This window comes from Orcinus orca, chromosome 4 (genome assembly GCF_937001465.1).
Source record: "Orcinus orca chromosome 4, mOrcOrc1.1, whole genome shotgun sequence".
NCBI lineage: Eukaryota > Metazoa > Chordata > Mammalia > Artiodactyla > Delphinidae > Orcinus > Orcinus orca.
The window spans coordinates 135,761,633-135,784,811 of NC_064562.1; the positions used below are offsets into that span (position 1 = coordinate 135,761,633).

A 23,179-nucleotide genomic window follows, 5' to 3' on the forward strand; every position below is an offset into this window, starting at 1 on the left:
CGAAATTATGTGATATAATTTTAGAGATATATTTTCCCGGGAACAAGATTTAGCCTCAAGATATAATTAAAATCATACCTCAGGTATAGCTAATAATTAAAGCATACATATATAAATGGAGAAAGTAAAATTTCTAATAAAATATTAATATACTTGATTTTTTCTATTAAATTTTATACCACCACGTTAAAACATCTAGGTGAAACAATTTGATGTTTAGAGAATCTTAACGTGGAGTTACTGGTAGGTTTTTATTTTTCTTTTTCCAAATGTTATCTTGCTGTTTTAGGCACAACCAATGTCATTATCTTATTACAGTATGTCTTAGTCTGTTTGGGCTGCTACCAAAAAACAAAAAAATACCATAGACTGCGTGGATTAAACAGTAAACATTTATTTCTCACGGTTCTGGGGGCTGGGAAGTCCAAGATCAAAGGGCTGAGAGATTCATTATCTGTTGAGGACCTGCTTTCTGCTTCATAGATGACTGTCTTCTCAGTATGTCCTCCTATGGTGGGAGGGGTTAGGGTCTCTTTTATCATAAGGGCACCAATTCCATTCATGAGAGCTCTGACCCTCATAACTTAATCGCCTTGCAAAGGCCTCACCTCGAAATACCATCACATTGGGGATCAGGTTTCAGTATATGAATTTTGTGGGGACACATTTAGTCTGTAGTACAGTGTGTAATACGTAACATTTTTTTTTAACCCATGTTTTCTGTTCATTATAGATACAATGACTATTCTACAGACCTTATTTCTTCTTTTTTCCTATGTCTAAGTATATCTTTAACTTAACTAGCCTGCATTAGTCAGTATCTCTTGATTTGGAACATTGAAAGGAGTGCTTAGAAAAAGAGTGTCAGAAGCAACTCATGTTCTTTTTACATCATTTTCTAGTTCCCAAATAATCATAGTGAGTGTAAGCCCAGTAGCCATCTCAACAGTTCCAGTGATGTGAAAACAAAACTTTATCTGTGAAATATGTCTAGTGGTATATAAAGATTCTCTTGTTGTGAGAACTTCAGACCCTCTAAGGAGGAAAGAGATCTGCTTTGGAATTATTAATTTTTAAATAGGAATGACTGTTCCCTAACTTCTATTTTAAGTTTGACGCAGCCCATTTTCTTATACTAATCATCTTTTTGAGCTTTCTTCTTCAACAGTAATTTTAACTGAGAACTCAAAGCTTTTGGCATTGGCCACAGTTATAATCAGAAATGGTCATTCTTTAAAGTACTTCATGTTGTGAAACTAAGCCATGTGGTACTGGAACAGTTGCAAGCTGTGGCTCTCAGATGTGGAAAAATAACACACTTTAACCAACTATTTCTCAGCTACATATATCTGCTACATTATGTGCTGGTTTCATGCTGTAATCTTAGAAATCAAGACAGAATGAGCCAGTTCTTTCTGGCAGAACCCTGTAAAAGTACTGATTTGTTTCTGGTCAGGTCTGGCTTTTTGCTTTTATTCACTGGAATGTCAATTCATTATTTTCTGTAGAAGATTCTTTTTTGAATGGAAATTCTGACTGTTATTACCTTGTCTTGATTCTGGTAAAGAGTATAGAAGTAGCTACTAAGAGAGTAGAAGTCGGAAAGAGAAGGTTGCAAGATAGAGGATAAAGAAGTGAACTATTTACAATTAAACTTTTATTTATATCCTTTTTTTTCAGTATAGTCTTTTCCTATTGAACTTCTGAGTATTTACTTTGTTTTTGCTTTCTAGGTGATGGGAATTGCAGTGATACTAGAGGCTTAGAAATTGCTATAAAGCAACGTGTTGATGATGCACTCACTTCAAAACTTCCAATGTTTTACTTGGTCAACAGACCTCATATTAGTTTAGTACCTTCTGCATATCCATGTCAAACAAACTTGGAATATAAATTCCTGAGTCTGAATTGGGCACAAGGGGACATTTCTTTGGAGATTGTGGATGGCCTAACTGGGAAGACCACCGAAAGGTTAGCGTCACTAATTTCTTCAAAAATCACATATTAAGCAAAACAATACATTTTAATACGATTTTTAAAAACTATCTTGTTTTTTGAATACAATTTTTTAAATTGTGATTAATAATAATAATAGTTATCAAGTGTGACTATGTTGCAGGCATTGTACTAATTAAAAAACTTTTTTTCCTTATGAGAACACAGGCCTGGAGAAGTTATATAATTTACCAAAGTTACATAGTAAATGGTAGAGCCAGCATTCAAAATCAGTCTCCAGATCCTTTGTTTCTCCAGTGATCATTAGCAAATAATGTATTTGTTTTAAAAATTCACTTTTTCCTACTGAATCTGAATGTCTGGATTTAGGGCTCCGGAATCTGTATTTTTGACAACTTTCCCAAATATTATTTATGTACACTTGAGTGTGAGAACTATTGTACTATGTTATACTGCTTTCTTATAAAAACATTGTGGGTTAGGTGATATTGTTTTTTTTACAGGTAAAGAAACTGAGATTCAAGCTAGTTTAAATATCTTGCTTAAAGTCACCCAACTATTAAGTGACACAAGTAGGATTCTGATCTGGGCATTTTATTTCCAAAGCCTTTGTTCTTAGCCATAATACATTATGCCTTTTAGGCATTTCTTTGTAATATCCCTGTCATTGATTATCAAGTAAAACTAAAATCCTCCTTTTAGTGTGAAAATACATTTATAATGTGGTAATGAATAATGTTAAAAGTTTAAGTGCCTAAATTTGCTTTCTTTGTGAAAGACAGATTTAAATTAAGATCACATACAAATGTTTCTTGGTATGAACTCAGTCAAGCATACTATTGATTATTTCAACTAGGATGAATTATACTACTTATGCATTGAGTCAGCATTAAGAAGTGTATTTCTGTTAATAACAGACTACACACATACAAACAAAACAGGTCTTCTGTGGAAGACATTAAAAAACTATTTACTGAGGGACTTCCTGGTGCTCCAGTGGTTAAGACTCCATGCTTCCAGTGTGGGGGGCATGGGTTTGATCCCTGGTCAGGGAACTAATATACCCCATATGCCTCATGGCAAGGCCAAAAAATAATAATAAAAAAACTGTTTACTGAAAACATAATAGTATAACAAAGATGAAATTAATGTAAAATGAGCTTAACTCATTTGTTATGGCTAAGTGCTTGCCAGGTGATTGCAAAGAAAGCAGATATGATCTGATTATTCATCCCCAAAGCATTACATAAGGCAAAGGACGCTTTAGCAATATAATCCACGAAGAAGAACAGTTCTGAGTAACTGCAGCAAATAACATAGTATCAACCTTCATAAAGCAGAAATTACAGAAAATAAAAGGATAAATAGAATACACTATTAGTTGAGGCAATAATTCACCTCTTTCAGTTCCTAGTAGATTGAGTAAACAAAACAATAAGCAAGAATATAACAGTCTTAAATAACAATAAGGTAGATTTGATTAATTTCTTTAAAACTCTGTACCATAAAATGTAAAATATACCTGCTTTTCAAGAACCTGCAGAACATTAACAAAAATTGACCATATGTTAGGCCACAAAAAAAATCTGAAATTCTAAGAAGTAAAAGTGATGTAGGCAGTGTTCTCTGATTGTGATGCAATCAAACTGTAAATAACAAAATCAGAATATTTAGAAACCACTTTCATTGGGAAAAAGAAGTTCTCCAACTTTTGGCTCAAAGAGGAAATATAAAATGAAATCACAGAATATTTAGAATATTTAGAAAACACGGATATATAGTGCATTGCATTTCAGAACTTGTAGGATATATAGCTAAAGCAAAATGAATGGAAAAGCCAATTCTTTAGATGCTTATAGCAACAAATAATGAAAATAAACAGAATGAAGAAGTTCATAAAACTAGAAATGTAAGTTAAAGATCTAGAGAACTGAAGAAGTTAGAAATGATCATAAAAAAACTGATTCTGTGAAAAAAATCAGTAGCTAATCTCATATATACTAATGATAAAGGAGTAATTACAGAGAAAATTAAAAGAAGTCATAAGAAACTTCTTTGCCCTACCATGCAAATATATTTGAAAATCTGGGTGCAATGCATATATTTCCAGGAAAATATTTTTCTAAAATTGGTACAGAAGAGGGAAAAATATCTAACATTATTTTCTTGAGAAAGTTACCAAGAAGGCGCCCTACCTCTTTTTCAAAGAAAACACCATTCTGAGGTGGTTCGGATTAATTTTATAAACCTTTAAATAGCAGGAACTTCCAGTGCTATCTAAAAAGATAGAAAACATTCAAATATTTTTATGAAGCAAGTGTATCATTGATACTTAAACCTAATAGAAGATTGCTGTCCCCCTACCACAAAAGTTACAGACGAAGCTCACTTTTATATTCAAGCATAATTGCTAAATAAAATATTAGGAAGCAGAACCTTAAAATAATATATTTTATACAATAATACCAAGTGGAATTTTTTCTAGAAATGTGAGAATAAAATAATAAAAATAATACCGAATTAGAAACTCATATTAATATAATTTGTCAGATTAATTGATCTAGGGAAAAACACCATATATTCATTTTTATAAATTCTAAGAAGACATGTAATACAGCTCTACAACTACTCTAGATAAAGATACTCAATAAAAAAGGAATAGATATTTTTGTTAAGGGTAAAATATATCTTTATTAGTCCAAAAGTGCCATCATGATTAATGATGAAATCTCAGAGTCATTTCTACTAACATCTGAAACAAGACATGATTGTTTACTGTTATTGCTGTTATTTAACATGTTATTTAATGCATTTGAACAAAAGAAAGAAATGAGAGATATAAAATATTGGAAAGGAGGAGGTAAAATTACGACTTTTTGCATATGGTATCATTTTATACTTGAAAAGCCCAAGAGAATCATCTAAAAATCCACCACCAAAAAAAGGTATGATGGTGGAAAATTAATATATAGAGATTAGTACATTTCATTAATAGGCATTTATGTTAACTATTACTGCATATAAACTATCTCAAAATTTAGTGGCTTAAAACAACAACCATTTATTGCTGTTCAAGTCCTTAGGTCAACTGAGCTAGATTTGGTCGGGCTCTCCCATGTGTCTGGGGTCCACTCTAGGTCAGCTGTAGGGCATCTTGGCTGATCTTAGAGGGACAGCTGGGCTCTGGTCCATGTGTTCTCTCACCTTCTAGTAGACCAGTCTTAGGAGGCTCACATGGCAGAAGAAGGGGTCCCCAGAGAATGAAAACACAAAGCCTCTTGAGGCCCAGGCTTGGAACTGGCACATAGTCTATTTTATTCACCAAAACAAGTCACAAGGCCAGCCCAAATTCATGGGGAGGAGCAATCAGCCATAGTTAGTGATGGGAGAATCTGAAAAGTTACATTGTAAAGAGCATGGAGACAGGAAGGAATAAAGGATTTTGGCAATTTTTGTAATCTATCAGGAGAACAACTAATGAGAAGATATAATGAAGGGAAAGAGTTACAATAGCAAGAAAGCTCATGATCTGTGGACCCACTTCTATTAGAAACATAGAAAAATACATATCTATATGTGCATACATACATATATATGGAGGGTGGTGAGGTGAGTGTGTATAATTTACTTTTTTAGTGAGTCAGAATTTACAAAGAGTGAAATGTACAATTTCATGAGTTTTTATATTTATATATATTTATATATTTATATATTTATTTATTTATATACATGCCTGTGTAACCATTACCCCAGTCAGAATACAGGACATTTTCTTCATTTCAGAAAATACTTTTTTGCCCTCTTCTAGTCAATCCTTGGTAGAACCACTGTTTTAATTTGGATCACCATAGATTAATTTTGCTTCAAACAAAAGAAATGTTCCAAATATCCATCCTCTGCTTTAATTTTTAATGCAGTACTCTGATAACTTAAACTATAATTTCATAAAAGAAATTAGCTTCAGAAAGTTAAATATTCAGAATAATTTTATGTAAAAAAATTTCACTATATGCACTGTACATAATTGAGATAAATATTTGTAGATTCTGTGTTGATTTTAATCCCTACAAATGCCAACATAAATACTGAATAATGATTAGTGAATGTTTCATTCTTTTCTATTTCAGTTCCCCATTTAAAAGTGGTGTGTCAATGGCAAGTCGGCTTTGTAAGGCTGCAATGTTAAGTCGATTTAACCTGCTTGCCAAAGAAGCTGAAAAAGAAGATTTACTTGAAGCTAGTACATATCATGCAGCTAAGGTAAGTCTTAAAAGGAATGAAGCTAATCACCGAAATAAAAATTTAAGACAATAATAATGTGGTAATTTTATAATGATGATGATACATAGCAAAAGTTGAGTAAATAGTTCCTGAAAATAAGAGATTACCATGTAGTGGTAAAATTAATTTTTAAGTGAACATGCTGGAAATTGGATATGTAAATAAGTGTTGCCCCTGAAAGTAGCTACCTCAGTATGGTGTGTACCTACTTTGACAATATTGATCAAAACCTACTGTCATACCCAGAGGAACAAAATGGTAATAAAATTTCTTATGTATATGATATTAGCTATGTTAACGATAGTATTTAAGTATTCTAAAATGATATATTAGTATATTCATATAAATTAATTTGCCTATCTTAAAATTGTGAAACACCTTTAATTTGAGTTTGTGATTTGGGCTTAAGTGATGTAGGTAGTCTTTTTCTATCTTTAAATATATATATTCTTTTTTTTAGTATTACGAACATAATTTATGTTGAGTAGAGAATTTGGAATTTTCTTTTTAAGTACAGAAGGAAAATATTACTTGTAAATCCACCTACTACTCAAATATAATACTCTAATCTTGTAATGTAAGCATGTTATTTCAATTTCTTATCATGTATTTATATTTTTGTGTATGCATATATTTTAAAATATTAAGCTTATATTATATATGCTTGTTAATCTGATTTTTTCATTCAACATACTAAGACCTGAGCCATTTCATAATATGTTATATCCATGTTATCAAATTATTAAATACAAATTGTTTTTAATAACCTAATTTCAGTTTCAGTAATATAGTATTATGTGAAAGTCTCTTAATTTCACCAATATCTTAATACTCAAACTGTATAATTCCATCCTGTAAAGCAATTAATATTAACTGTAGGTTTGTTTGTATATACAAACATTTTTAAGTATAAAAGCTTACCTAGACAATTTCGGGTTTGGGCATAAAGAGGTTGCAAGTCATCTCTGTAAAAAAATATAAAACTGGACAAAATTATCAGGGGAAAAAACCCCTTCTCACAACTCTGGAAATTAACTAAAGGCAGAAAACACAATGAAAAGTGTATACTCTTGTAAAACTCTTAGAACTTTGGGTAAGAACAGCAGGAATTTGTGGCACCTTTGCCCAAAGCTGTTCCTGTTCTCTCTCCTTCCTCTCTGCTAGTCTGAACGGCAAGAACTGTAGTTTTATCAGATTGAGAATGCCACCAAAAGTAGTAGATTTTCTGCTAGAGGGGATGAACTTGATTTGTGGCAGAGGGTGAAAATTTGTGACTTTTTCAACTAAATGTGCCAAACCTGGTAGAGGAAAATAATGGAGAAAATCAGTAACTTCGCTGGCCCAAGGTTGCAGTCCTTGGGGCAAGTGGTATACCAGTTAGTAACTTAACAGGTAGATCTTGGAAGTGAAAGAGCCATGGAAGGGTTGAGAGAAATTCTCTATATATCCTTGGCTGACTGAGAAATTACACTCATGTGCAATGCAGACTCAAGAGAACCTAGTAAAGAGTGAAAGTGTGAAATAGAACTGCCTGCAACATTAAATACACTGTACCACCCACCCCTCCCCAAATGAATTGATCAGAAAAAGGTAGAAGCCTTTTAGGTTTAAGGTGTTTGAGCATAATGTCTGCTGAAATCTTTTCCTTATCACTAAGCTATTTGTTTATCACTAAGCTTTGCAGATACAGGGTAACCCCTAGGAAGCCAGACTAAAACATAACAAAACTGGAAAGAGACAGTACACACCATGGGGAAAACAGATCTCACAATTGCAGCAAACTTAAAAAAAATAAAACAGAATCCAGAGTTGCTACAATATATTATCTAAAAAGTCTGTTTCAACCAAAAATTATGGGATATGTAAAAAACAGGAAAGTAAAACCTATACTCAGGAAAAATAACATTCAATAGAAACTGGTTCTGAGTGGATCCCAATGTTGAATATAGCAAAGGTTTCAAAGCAGCTATTATAAATGTGTTCAAGTAATTAAAGGAAAATACAACAATGTTTCAGTAAGTAGGTAATCTCAGTAGAGAAATAGAAACTACAAAAAGAAAAACCCCAAATGAATATTCTAGGATTGAAACAATATATAATAACTGAAATGAATATAATTCTCTAGATGGGTCCAACAGTACATTTGAGATTGCAGGAAAAATATCAGTGGACTTTGAAGATAGATCAAAAGAAATTATTTTAAAGGACAGAATGAAACAGGTTAAAGAAAAATGAACAGAACTTCAAAGATTTGTGGAACAGTATTAAGTGTACCAACTTATGTTGGGTTGCCTCCGTTTTTTAAGTAAAAATAAAAGACACATTTTTCATTTTCACCAAGAACTTGATTGAACAACATATTCACCCTTTTGTTCCACTACCTTCTGCCATTTTTCGGGCAACTTCATAATTCCATCTTCCCAAAACTTTCTTTTCGAGTAGAGAACTGCTCTGTGTACCTTTTACAGTCTTCCAGGGAATTGAAATTTTTTCCATTAAGAGAATTTTGTAAAGAGCGAAATAAATGAAAATCCAAAGGTACAATGTCTGGTAAATATAGCAGATGAATCAGAACTTCCCAGCCAAGGTGTAACAGCTTTTGCCTGGTCATCAAAGAAACATGCTGTCTTGCGTTATCCTGATGGAAGATTATGCATTTTCTGTTGCCTAATTCTGGATGCTTTTCATCTAGTGCCGCTTTCAGTTGGTCTAATTGGGAGCAGTACTTGTTGGAATTAATCATTTGGTTTTCTGAAAGGAGCTCATAATGGAGGACTCCCTTCCAATCCCAGCATATACACAACATCAACTTCTTTGGATGAAGACCAGCGTTTGGTGTGGTTGGTGGTGGTTCATTTCACTTGCCCCATGATCTCTTCCGTTCCACATTATTGTACAGTATCCACTTTTCATTGCCCATCACAATTTGTTTTAAAAACGGAATATTTTCATTACATTTAAATAGAGAATCGCATGTGGAAATACAGTCAAGAAGGTTTTTTTTGGCTTAACTTATGTGGAGCCCAAATATCAAAGTGATTAACATAACCAAGCTGGTGCAAATGATTTTCAGCACTTGATTTGGATATTTTGAGTATGTTGGCTGTCTCCCACATGGTATAACTTTGATTGTTCTCAGTGAATGTCTTGATTTGATTGCTGTCAACTTCAACTGGACTACCTGACCGTGGAGCATCCTCCAGCGAGAAATCTCCAGCACCACACTTCAAAAACCACTTTTGACACGTTTGATCAGTCACAGGACCTTCTCCGTACACTGCACAAATCTTTTTGTGCATTTCAGCTGCGTTTTACCTTTCTTGAAATAATAAAGCATAATATGCTGAAAATGTTGCTTTTTTCTTCCATCTTCAGTATTAAAATGGCTACACAAAAATTCACCAATTTTGATAAGTCTTTTTTTAAATGCACGATGATATGACAGCTGTCACATACAATCTAACAAAATTGTTTTGAATGAAGTTGAAGACAACTAAGTGATACTAGAGCCATCTTACGGAAAAAAACCAAATGAACCTTTTGACCAACCCAATGCTAGGAGTCCTAGAAGAAAAGGAGAGAGAAAAGGGATCAGGAAAAACACTTGAAGAAATTACTAAAAATAACCCCATATTTGAGGAAGAATATTAACAGATCCAAGAAGCTCAAGAAACCCCAAGAAAGAAAAATATAAAGATTCATACCTAGATACATCATAGTCAAACTGCTTAAGACCGAGACAAAGAGAAAATCTTGAAAGCAGCAAGAGAGAAAATAGTTATCAACCATAGACCAATACATTTAAGGCTGATTTCTCATTAGCAGTAATGGAAGCAAACCCAGAAGAGCCAAAGCAATCTTGGAAAAGAACAAAGTTGGAGGATTCACACTTCTTGATTTCAAAGCATACTACAAAGCCATAATAATCAAGATAGTATAATACTGGTATTAGTATAAACATATAGATCAATGGAATATAATTGACATTCCAGAAATAAACCCTGGCAATTATTATGGTCAAGTGATTTTTAACAAGAGTGCCAAGATCATTCAGTGGGAAAAAATAGTCTTTTCAGTAAGTAGTCCTAGGATAACTGAATATCCCCATGGAAGAGAATGAACTTGGACTTCTACCTCATACCATATACAAAAATGAACTCAAAATGGATAGACCTACGTAAGAGCTAAAACTATAAAACTCAGAGAAAAACATAGGAGAAAATATTTGTGTTCCTAAGTAAGAAAAAAGGCTTCTTAGATCTGATAACAAAAACACAATCCAAAAGAGAAAAAAAATAGTATTTTAAACTTCATTAAAAGTAAAACTTTTGCATTTCAAAAATTATCATTAGGAAATTTGCAAATCATATATTTAATAAGGGACTTGTATCCAGAATACACAAAAAACTTTTGCAACTCAATAATAAAAAGACAGATGACCAAATTTTTTGAATGAGCAAAGGATTTGAACAGACATTTCTACAAAGAAAATTTTAAAATGGCCAATAAGCATATGATGTTCAACATAGTCATTAGGAAAATGCGAATGAAGACCACAGTGATATACTGCTTTACACACATTAGGACATAGCTGTAATAAAGAGTGACATTAACAAGTGTCAAGAATGTGAAAAAATTGGAACTATCATGCATTGCTGATAGGAATATAAAATGGTACATCTATTTTGGAAAACAATTTAACAGTTCCTCAAAAAGTTAAATATGAGTTATCATGTAACCCAGGAATTTCACTCCTAGGTATATGCATAAAAGAATTGAAAACACTTATCCACACCAAAACTTATACATAAATGTCTGTAACAGTATTCATAATACAGAAAAGGTAGAAACAATCCAAATGTTCATCCACGGATGAATGGATAAACAAAATGTGGCATGTCCATACTATGGACTACCATTCATCCATAAAAGGAACTCTGAAGTACTGATACATTCTACAGTGTGGGTCAACCTTGAAAATGTTAAGTGAAAAAAGCCAGCCACAAAAGGTTGCATGTATGATTCCATTTATATGAAATGTCTATAATAGGCAAATTCATAGAAACAGAAAGTAGATTACTGATTTCCAGGGGCTGTGGGGAGGAGAGAATGAGGAGTGACTGCTAATGGGTCAGGATTCCTTTAAAAACAAAAGCAAAATAAAAACATTGCCAGGTAGACAAAAATTAAGAAAATTTGTTGTTAGCAGAACTTCTCTAGAAGGAATTCCAAAGGAAGTCCTTGAGGCTTAGAAGAAATTATACCAGATGATAACAAGTCTACAGGAAGGAATAAAGAATACTATAAACAGTAATTATGTGGGTAGATATAAAAGATGTGTATATTTTTTTCTTATTTTCTTTAAAAAACCAAAGTTGTTTAAAATTGTTTTAGCACTGTATTATTGAATTTTATAATGTATGTAAGTGGAGTATAAATGGCAATAATAAAGGACAGAGAAAGAAATGGATCAATATTGGAACAAAGTTGCTATATATTAGCAGGATTAAGTCAGTATGAATCTGAAGCAGACTATGGTAAGAGAAAGAGGCATATTGTAATTCCTAAAGTAGCCATGAAGAGAACAGCTGGAAAACTACAGCTAAAGCATCAACAGAGGAATTAAAATGGTGTACTAAGAATGCATTTTTAAAAGGACTAGAAGGCAATAAACAAGCAGAGAAATAAAGGACACAGGACTTGGAAAATAAAGTGAGATGGCAGACATAAATCCACTATATCAATAATTACATTAAATTTGAATATTCTAAATGCTCCAGAAAAAAGACGGAGATTTTTCAGATTGGGCTAAAAAGCAAGATCCAACTGTATACTATCTGTAAGAGACACATTAAATTCAAAGACACAAATAGATTGAAAGTAAAAGGATGAAAAAAAAGACATACCAGGCAAACAATAACAGTAAGAGAGCTGGAGTGTTTACATTAAAATCAAACAAGTACACATCAAGATGAGCAATATTACTGGAGACAAAGGGTAACATGTTACAGTGGTAAACGGTTAATACATTAGGAACATACAACAATTATATAAGTATATGGGTATAACAGCAGAACCCCAAAATACATAAGCAAAAAATGACAGCATTTAAAGGTGAAATGGAGAATTCTACAATTATAGTTGGAGGTTTTAATGTTCCTCCCTCAGTAATTGATAGTTCAACTAGACAGAAAATCAGTAAGAATATAGAAGGCTTGAATAACACTACAAACCAACCAGACTAAACACTATACACAACAGCAGAATATACATTCTTTTCAAATACACATGAGGCATTCTCCACTATAGGCCATATAGGCCATAAAGCAAGTCTCAATAAGTTTAAAGGATTAAAATCATACAAAGTATGTTCTAACTACTATGGAATTAAATTAGAAAACAACAGAATGAAATCTAGAAATAATTATACATTTGGAAATTAAACAACTTCTAATCCACAAGTCAAAGAAGAAATACAAAGGAAATTAAGAAATATCTCAAACTGAATGAAAATGAAAATACAGCATATTAAAATTTAGAGAATATAATCAAAGAAGTGCTTAGAAATGCATAGCTTTAAATGCTTATATTAGAAAGGAAGAGAACCATAAAATCAGTTATTTAATCTTCCACCTCAAGAAGTTAGAAGAGCAAATTTAAAACAAAAAATGAGAGAATAATATAGGATGGGTTGGAAATTAATGAGATAAAAGACAGGAAAATCAATAGAAAAATCAATGAAATCAAAAGCTGGTTCATTGAAAAAAAATCAAAAAAATTCATAATACTTTAGCTAGACTAAAGAACTAAGAAATAACTGAGAAATAAGAGACAACGCAAGTGATCAAAATCTTGATGAAAGAAGAGTCATCACTGAAGACTCCAAAGAGCTAAAATAATTATAAGGAAATACTATAAACAACCTTTTGTCAACAAATTAGACAAGTTAAATGAAATGGATGCATTCCTAGAAAGACAAATTACAAAACTTGACTAAACAGAACATCTGAATTGAACTAAAGTAAAAAAAAATTGAATTATTAGTTAAAATTCTTAAAGAAAAGCACAAGTGCAGTTATGGGTTCGCTGGTGAATTCTACCAAACATAACCAAAAATTAACATAAATCCTACAAAAACTGTTTAATAAAATAAAGGAGGAGAGAATGCTTCCCAACTCATTTTATGAGGCCAGTATAATAACCCTGATACCAAAAGTGGTCAGAAACATCACAGGAAGTGAAAACTACAAATCAGTATCTCTTAGGAACATAAATGCAAAAATTATTCATAAGATATTTACAAACCAAATCCAGCAACATATAAAAAGGATTATACACCATGACCAAGGAGGTTTATTCCAGGATGCAAGGGTGATTTAACATCAGAAAATCATTTGATGTATTATGTGAATATATTCAAGTTCAAAACCCACATACTTATCTCAGTAGATGTACATAATGCATTTGACAAAATCCAACACCTATTCACAATAAAAACACTGAATAAATAAGAAATAGAAGTGAACTTCCTCAACCAGGTAAAGGGCATCACTGAAAAACTACAGTTTACCTGACAATGCTGAAAAGCTGAATACTGTTTCCCCTTCCCCCAAAGATTGCTCTCACCACTTCTAGTCAGCATGATCTGTAGGTCCTAGGTAGAGCAGCAAGGCAAGGAAAAGGAATAAAAGGCATCCAGACTGGAAAGGAAGTAGAAAAACTGTCCTTATTTCTAAATGATATTGTATGTAAAATATCCTCTGGAATCTACCAAAAACAACTGTATTATATGTGAATTTAGCACACAGTGTAAGAACAATATAGAAAAATAAATTGTATATTTATATACTAGGACTGAACACCCCAGAATTACACTTGAGAAAAAAATTTCATCCACAGGAGCATAAAAATAAACTTAGGAATAAATTTAATAAAAGAAGGTAAGACCTGTACACCAAAAATGATGAAACATTGCTGAGAGAAATTTTAAAAGACCTAAGTAAGTGGAGAAATGTACCAATTAATAGATTGGAAAACTCAGTGTTTTTAGAATGTCACTTCTCTCCTAAATAATCTATGGATTCAGTGCAAGTTCTATCAAAATCCCAGTAAGCTTTTGTGTAGAAATTGACAAGCTGTTTCTAAAATTGTTACGTAAAATCCAAAGGACATAGAAGAACCAAAACAATTTTTTAAAAGAACAAAATTGGTAGAGTACCCTACCTAGTTTCAACAACTTACCATAAAGCCACAGTAATCAAGACAATGTATTGATGTAATGATAGACATATAGATCAATGGAACAGAATAAGAGACCAGAAATACACCCACACACTTACGATCAATTGATTTTGTACAAAGGTACAAAGTAATTTAATGGGAGAAAGAAAAATCTTTTCAACAAATGGTGCTGGAACAGTTGGGTATCTGTGGGCAAGCCAAAAAATTAACTTAAACTTATATCAGTCATACAAAAACTTTAAAATGGATCATAGAACTAAAAGAGGTAAAAACTATAAAAACTTCCAAAGAAAATGTGAGGAAACATTTGTCTTCCTAGCTTAGGCAAATTTTTCTTAGATATGACACCAAAAGCACAATCCATAAAAGAAAAAATTGATGGACTCCAGAATTTAAAACTTGGATTAAGAAAATGAAGATACAAGCCACAGAATGGAAGAAAATACTTGCAAATCATACACTTGACAAAGGTCTTAGATCTAGAATAGATAAAGAACTCTTATAACTCATTATTAAGTGGGCAAACAACCCAGTTTTTCAAAGTGGCAAATAATATATACAAATGGCTAATACACATATAAAAGATACTCAGCCTGATTACTCATTAGGGAGATGCAAAATCAAACCACAATGAGATACCACTGCACACCTACTAAAATCCAAAAGACTGACTACACTGGGTGTTTTTGCGGAGAAACTAGAAACCTGTCGCACTGCTGACTGGAATGTTAAAATGGTATAAAGCACTTTGGAAGACAGTTTGGCAGTTTGTTATGGAGACAAACATATACTTACCATGTGATCCAGCACAGGTGATTTTTATTTACTTCTGTTTTCTCTATTTTCAAGTTTTCTGTAATGAGTATGATTACTCTTCTAATTAAAAATTAAGAAAAATTGTCTTTTAGGAGTGTTGGGAAGGAAAATTTTTAGTTTCAAAAACAATACTGAGGAAAATGGGAAATTAAAAAGATTTTTCTTAATTTTTAAAATGTCAAACTAAAGAAAGAAGATTAGGGCTACTTACTTTTCATAAGCCTAATTCTGCCTATATTCTATAATTCAATATTTTTTTCTTTCTGTAGCATATGTCTGGATCCTATCAAGAAGCTAAAACTTTGTTGAAATCCTACTTACAGCAGCATGGCTATGGCTCCTGGATTGTGAAATCTCCCTGTATAGAGCAATTCAGTATGTGAATTAATCCATTGTCATGTTAAAAATCGTTTTTTTTCATGTGTTTTGACTACTAAAATTTTTTTTTAAATGTTGGTGGTTTTCAGCTTTTAAAATCAGAGTCATGCAACAGCAGTGTTCAGAGATTGCTGAAATTTTGTAAATATTCGTGTCAATTTATGTTGAAACATTAGGGTTTTAAATGTTTTTTAGTTTTTGAAAAAATAATTACCTGTTTCATTATATAGCTATTTTGTATTTATTTTTATAGACATTATAAAGCCATTACCCTTTTGTAATTTAAAAGAATATTCATTTTCTTTTAAGTTTTTGCTTTAAAGTTATTTGTTCAGCAGAGATATTCAGCATTGTGTCCTGATATCTCACTCATTTTTTCTTAATTAAAAATTGGAATTCAAGAATATAAATAATAATTCTTACTCATTTGTTGATTAAATCAACAGACATTTGAATGTCTAATATTTGCCAATAACCATAGTAAGAAACAGTAACTAAAACATCATTTCTCATGTCAGAGAAGCTCTTGAATGCAAACTGAACATGTAAATGCAGAAAAATGTTAACCATGTTAGGGAATAATTTGATACATTAGTTATTCTAATTAATAGAGGATTATTGTAAATGCTTTAAGATTGCCTATTTTCAGGTATTCTGTAAGATTCATCCAAATGTTATTCTTTATCATTTAGATTAGTAGGGACTTCTAATAATAGATCAATAAAAGATTATTTAGCTTTATATTTGTCTTTGTTTATACAGTTAGATGAAAGAGAAAGTTTAGTTACTCTTGGGTTAGGATATATATCTTTATTGAAGTTGGGAGTTTGTTCCATACTTTAGCCTCTTTAATCTCTTCCTTAGTTTAAATCACAGATGAATTAAGCATTGGCTCTCAGACTTTGTTCCTTTTAGCTTGGATCTTTATTAAATTTGTCTCACTCCAACTCCAACCCATATGAACTATTATAATCTCTGATAAGGTTAATGTAGGGTTTTTGTGGTTTTGGTTTTTGGATTTGTTTTTTGTCTGTTCTAAAAGTATGGTAGAGTTTAGCTGATGAACACTGAAGTCATTCTGGAAAGACATACTTACATGTCTTTCAGTAGACTAGATTTTATACTTATCAGTAGGTTGAACCATGTGAAATTGCCATTTTTATGGGGGGGAAGTAGGTCAAAAATGGTCAAATATGGGCAGTTTCATGTGGATCAACATAAATATACTGTTATTAATAAGTTCCATTTCCATCAATTAGATGATATCTAGTGCTTATTTCTCTAAATTGGCATTTCCTTCTAAAATCATTTTAGTCTCTTATCTGGGTTGATTTCCATCTACAGCTAATTTCCAGCCTTTATGTCTATTACTTTACCTCTCTTTGATAGTAAATTGCCTCTAAAAATACAACACCTTTCATCTTCTCTTGGCTCTTCACATTTGTGGGTATTCTGCTTTTGATTGACACAAAATAAGGAAAAGCACCAAGTGGTTAATATTTGCTTCTGAAAGTTTTACCTAACTAGTGAAAGGTCATATGTTAGACAATTTATTTCCTCAAGAAATTTTTAATTTTAAGGGTAAGATAAAACAAATATACCCAGCTGTTTTATAGACAGAATCTAGTAAGTGCCACTTATTTATTCAACAAGTGGTCACTGAGTGTCTCTGTGTATGTATTATGTCTACTTAACTTACATATGGTGTTGTGATTTAGAGAAAGATTATATTCTAGAGAGGGATAAGCTATATAAAGGGTAAAGGAGATGGCATTTAGTAGAAGGCAGTCATTTAGCAGAAGGGGCAGGATATAGATGTGAAACCCAACATTGGCTGTTATGACTCTTGACAATTGTAAATTATTTAATTTCTTTTAGCTCAATTTTTTATCTTTGCAAGGATGAAATTGGTACTTGTGGTTGTTATTCTTTGTTCAGTGTTGGAAGCTTAATAGAAAGGACTTCAGGCTGCCCTTCATCAAAAGTAGAAATGCTTATTATCTCTTCTATATATAATATATTGGGGTTGTACAAAATATTTTGCTTTAAGAAAAGCAAACTTTTTAATATAAATCATATGTAATGTTTAATTTGTAAGCATGCTGAGCACAATATTTGTAAGCATGATAAATACATTATTAGTGGCAGATATTTTTCAAAGATTTTTATAAGAAAGGTAGATAATTATGAAATACTTTTATATAGAAGGTTTAGGGGTAAGCTATTTTTCAATACAGGAAAAACATTTTATTCAAAGTTCCATTTATTTTTAAAGTTCTGTTGGGAAAAGCAAACTTCTAAATTTAGACTTCTAAACCTCTACTTCTAAAGTTGTTCAAAAACCCATGAAACTAGTTTAAAGTCCCCTTTTAGCTCCAAGGTTATGTTATGTTACCTGAAGCAAGCACTGAAAGATGGGTAAAATTTAGAAGGTTGAAATGAGAGAGAGAATGCATTCCACTTGGAAATTATGAAGCAAAGATTAGAGGGGAAATGTTACAGTGTTTGAGGCCAATATAGAACACTGGATGGAAGATTTGAGAAATGAGTCTAGCAGATGTTCTCAGTTTGGTAGGCAGAAAGGAGTCCTTGAAAGATTTTGTGTAGGGAAGTGACCTACAGTAAAACAGCATTTCACAACATTTTCTTTGTTTACTTTTTATGGAAATTTTCAGACATACAGAAGTAGAGAGAGTAGTACCCATCACACATGTATTATAAATCATGGCATGATTATTAAAACAATCTTGTTTCATATATACCTCCCTAAAGTAGATTATGTTAGAGCAAATATCAGACATGTTATTTCATCTGGAAATACTTTGATATGTATCTGTAAAATATGAGGACTCTTTAGTACACACACGCACACACACACACACACACACACCTGTGTGTGTATAACCACAATTCAATTAGTATACCATAAGAATTAATAGTAATTCTCTCATCTCATAAATGTTGTATATATTGTTGGAATCAAGATCAAAATTACATCCATGTATTGAAATTCAAATTTTTGTTAAGTATCTCAATCTATAGATGCCCTCTCATTTTTTTCTTTTAATTTGGTTCTTGAAAAAACTGGGTTCTTTGTTTGCAAAGTTTCCCACAGTCTCATTTTGTTGCTGTTATTGGTTATTGCTGTTATTTCTTTTGCTCTCTCGTGATTTGATGACTATCTTTAGTGTTACATTTGAATTCCTTTTTCTTTTCTTGCATGTGTATCTATTACAGATTTTTGGTTTGTGATTATCATGCAGTTTTTATATAGCAATCTATATATATACATGATGGGTTTAAGTTGCTGGTCTCTTCTTTTTAACATCTTTATTGGAGTATAATTGCTTTACAATGGTGTGTTAGTTTCTGCTTTATAACAAAGTTAAGTTGCTGGTCTCTTAATTTCAAATGCATATTAATAACTTTGCATTTGTTCTCACCTCCCATCATGATTACTGCCTTTTATATCATATTTTACATCTAATTGTTTTGTGTATCCATTAACTGCTTATTGTGGATATAGATGATTTTACTACTACTTTTAACCTGTCTGCTAGCTTTGTGTGTGGATCATTTCTTACGTTTACTGTATGTTTGCCTTAACTGATGAGCATTTTCATTTCTTAATGTTCCTGTTTCCAGTTGTGACCTTTTCTTAAAGAAGTTCCTTTAACAATTTTTGTGAAGCTGGTTTGGTGGTACTGAATTCTTTTACCTTTTTCTTATCTGTAAAACTTTTTTTTTTTTCTTTTTTGCGGTATGCGGGCCTCTCACTGTTGTAGCCTCTCCCTTTGCGGAGCACAGGCTCCGGACGCGCGGGCTCAGCGGCCATGGCTCATGGGCCTAGCCACTCCACGGCACGTGGGATCTTCCCGGACCGGGACACAAACCTGTGTCCCCTGCATCGGCAGGCAGACTCTCAACCACTGTGCCACCAGGGAAGCCCTGTAAAACTTTTGATCTGCCCATCATATCTGAGTGAGAGCCTTGCCAGGTAGAGTATTTTTGGTTGTAGGTTCTTTCCTTTTATCACTTTAAATATATTGTGCCACTCCCTTCTAGCTTTCAGAGTTTCTGCTAAAAAGTCAACTGATAGCCTTATCGGAGTTCCCTTATATGTTATTTGTTGGTTTCCCTTGCTGCTTTTAATATTCTCTCTTTATCTTTAATTTTTGCTATTTTAATTACAGTGTGTCTTGGTGTCTTCCTCTTTGGGTTAATCCTGTGTGGGATTCTCTGTGCTTTATGGACTTGGATGTCTGTTTCCTTTCCCAGATTAGGGAAGTTTTTAGCTATTATGTCTTTAAGTATATTCTCAGCTTCATTCACTCTCTTCTTCTTTTGGGACCCCCTATAATGCAAATATTAGTATGCTTGATGATGTCCCAGAGGTCTCTTAAGCTGTCCTTATTTTCAGCCTTTTTTCTTTTTTCTATTCAGTATCAGTGATTTTTAACTACTGTCTTCTGGCTCACTGATCCATTCCTCTGTATCATTTAGTCTTCTGATGTATTTTTCATTTCAGTTATTGTATTTTTCTTCTCTTTTTGGTGGTTCTTTATATTTTCTAACTCTTTTTTAAAAACTTCGAACTTCTCGCTCTATGCGTCCATTCTTCTCCCAAGTTGTTTGATCATCTTTATGATCCCTACCCTCAACTCTTTTTCGGGTAGGTTACCTAACTCCACTTCACTTAGTTCTTCTTCTGGGGTTTTACCTTGTTCCTTCATCTGGGACATGGTCCTCTGTCACCTCAGTTTGCCTAAGTTGCTATTTGTATTTTTATGTATCTGGTAGATTAGTTATGTTTTCTGACTTTGGAGAAGTTCCCTTTGTATGAGGCATCCTATGCATCCCAGCAACACACTCCCCTCTCATCATCCGAACTATATCTCTAGGGGTTCCCTTTATGAGGGCTACAGGGTCCTTCCATTGTGAAGGGCCTGACTATGTGGGCAGTCTTTTACGCTTTGTTGGTCCCCAGTCCAGTTGGTTGCCAGGTCTTGCCTTGTGCACAGGCTGCCGGCTGCTGGTTGGTAGGGCTGGGTCACAAGGAGGTGGCTGACTGCAGAGCCACAGGGAACCTCAGGACTAGTGCTGCCTTACTGGTGGGCAGAGGCAGGGTCCAGAAGGCTCTGAGGCTGTTGCCTGCCCACTAGTGGGTGAAACCAGGTCCTCGGGTTAGAGCCAGACTACTGGCAGGCAGAGCCAGGACCTGGAGTCTGCTTGCAGGGCCTAGGGGTCCCAGTGCTGGTGTCAGATGGCTGTTGGGGGAGACTGGTTCCTGACACAGTTTGGTAAGGGGTCTGGGGTGTCCTGAAGCTTGTGCTGGCCTACTAATGGGTAAGGCTGTTGCCCAGCTGGTCCCATGACAGGATCTGGCCTGCTGATGGCAGGCTGGGTCCACAGGCTGTAGGATTGTGGTTTTCTTGCATCTGGTGTTTACCCCGTGGTAGGTGAGACTAATCCAGAGGCTAGAGCTGACTTCCTGGGGGCATGGCCAGGGCCCAGGGGATTCTGGGGCTGGTGCTTGCCCACTGGTAGATGGAGCTGGTTCCTGGGCCCTCTGCTATGCAGGGCTGTGACCAGAGGCAACTGTTGACTCAGTGGGTCTTAAGGCAGCCTATATGGTGATGGGTAGGGTGTGTCCCTGCCCACTTAGCTGCTTGGCCTAGAGCATTCCAGCACTGGCACCTACCAGCTCTTGGGCCAGGGCAGGGCTGGGTCCTGGGGCTGATAAGCTAGAGGGATGATTCCACAGTGGCACCCACCAGCACCAGTGTCACTTGGTAGAAGGAGCTCCCAAGCATGGCTGCTGCTAGCATCTGTGTCACCAGGGTGAGCCATACTTGCCTCCTGCATCTTCAGGAGACTCTCCAAGAGCAGCAGGTAGGTCTTACCCAGGCTCCTATCAAATTACTGCTTTTGTCCTGGGTCCTGGAGTGTGTGAGATTTTGTGTGTGCTCCTTAAGTGAGATCTCTATTTCCCTCAGTCCTCTGGGACTCCTGAAATTAAGTCCCACTGCCTTTCAAAGCCAAGTACTTTGGGGACTCATCTTCCTGGTGCAGGACTCCTGGGTTGGGGTGTTTGACATGGGGCTTGGACCTCTCACACATGTGGGAGAACCTCTGCCACAGTGGTTGCCCACCCAGGCATGTGACCTGACTATATCGTGAATCTGCCCCTCCTACCCATCTTGTTGTGGTTTCTTCTTTACATCTTAAGTTGTAGAACATCTTTTCTGGTAGGTTCCAGTCTTTTTCACTGATGGTTGTTGTGTAAATAGTTGTGATTTGGGTGTACTTGTGAAAGGAGTTGAGCCCAGGCCCGGAGACAGCTGAAGCCTGGACAGTCAACTGTGTCCTTAGGCAGCTGTTATTTGCCCCCATGTCCAGTAATGCCAGTTTCTTATCTGTGCCATGTATGAAAAAGGTTAGAAAGCAGTATTCCAAACTTTTTAATAAAAAATGTGGTGGTGTTGATCATGTGTTAAGTCATTGCCTATTGAGGTAGAATAGCCATTTAATTATATCTGTTATAGGAACTTACAATTTTTTAGTTGGGAGGTATTTTTAGATAATATTTCATTTTGCACATGAGGTGGTGACATGACTGAGCATTATTTTAAGGAAGGCTTAGATGAAACTTGTGAAAAATAATTTAAGGATAATATGTACATGAAATAGGTACAGATACTTTAAAAATATTGTTGGTTGCGGAGTGGATATGGGTGTTGTCAAGCTTCATAATAACAGTTAATGAAGGATCACTGTGACTTTCAAATGCAAGTTTATTTTCTTTGAGAATGAGCTGAAATTGATGGTTCCAAGATAAAGATAACTTTTCTTTGATGTGAGAAAGGAGAAAGAATATTGTTAAGTAAACAGGAAGCATGCGAATTTCCTCTTTAGAAATCTTTTGATCCTGGTACCATACTATAAATTAAGTTGAGTTAAAATACAACTTTCTACTCTGTCACTTCTTGTGTTATAATAGATGGCAAAAGTATTTTTGTTTAGTGTAATAGTTTTAGTAGTATCAAAGGAGCATCCTGACTACCAAAACATTATTTGTTCCTGGAAATAACATACATGTTTCTGTTGTTAAAAAGTCTGCTGAGCCTGAATTCCCTTTCTTTGTGATATTTTAAATCTGGATTATTCTTTTAGAAGCTATAGTTTTTATTGTTACATGATGGTAGAGGTTAAAAAGGTATACTACTCCTGGAAGATTGGTATTACCATTTAAAATCTTTAAATGAATTATTTTGAGAGTTGTAGTTTAAATTGTTCTACATATATTAATATGTTATGTTTGTTAAGAGTTTTGATCTTGATCGTCCAAGTAGCATATTTTATTTTTAATAGCTCCCAGTAGTTGAGGGTGTGCCAAGACCAGTTAGTGTCCCAAACGGGAAGAATTCAGCATCTAGAATCTAGGTTGATTGGAAGCCAGACCCTCAGGCAGCAGCTGTTAAAGTATGCAAATATATATAGTCCTATG

The 23,179-nt window shown here is 34.0% G+C and overlaps 1 protein-coding gene and 1 long non-coding RNA gene across 2 annotated transcripts in view; one reads left to right on the forward strand and one right to left on the reverse strand.

Moving 5' to 3' along the window:
* LOC125964333 (uncharacterized) overlaps positions 1-5,185 on the reverse strand; it is a 32,884-nt gene extending 27,699 nt beyond the window's left edge. The window contains exons 1-2 of the long non-coding RNA XR_007477271.1: positions 5,015-5,185; positions 4,152-4,233 (exon numbers count right to left, since the gene is read on the reverse strand). This is a non-coding gene — a long non-coding RNA (uncharacterized LOC125964333). The remainder of the gene's footprint in view (positions 1-4,151; positions 4,234-5,014) is intronic.
* ADAD1 (adenosine deaminase domain containing 1) overlaps positions 1-15,677 on the forward strand; it is a 45,475-nt gene extending 29,798 nt beyond the window's left edge. The window contains exons 10-12 of the mRNA XM_004265101.3: positions 1,734-1,971; positions 6,084-6,216; positions 15,564-15,677. Of these exons, the coding sequence (XP_004265149.1) occupies positions 1,734-1,971; positions 6,084-6,216; positions 15,564-15,677 (485 nt within the window). The remainder of the gene's footprint in view (positions 1-1,733; positions 1,972-6,083; positions 6,217-15,563) is intronic.
* The last annotated feature ends 7,502 nt before the right edge of the window (positions 15,678-23,179 follow it).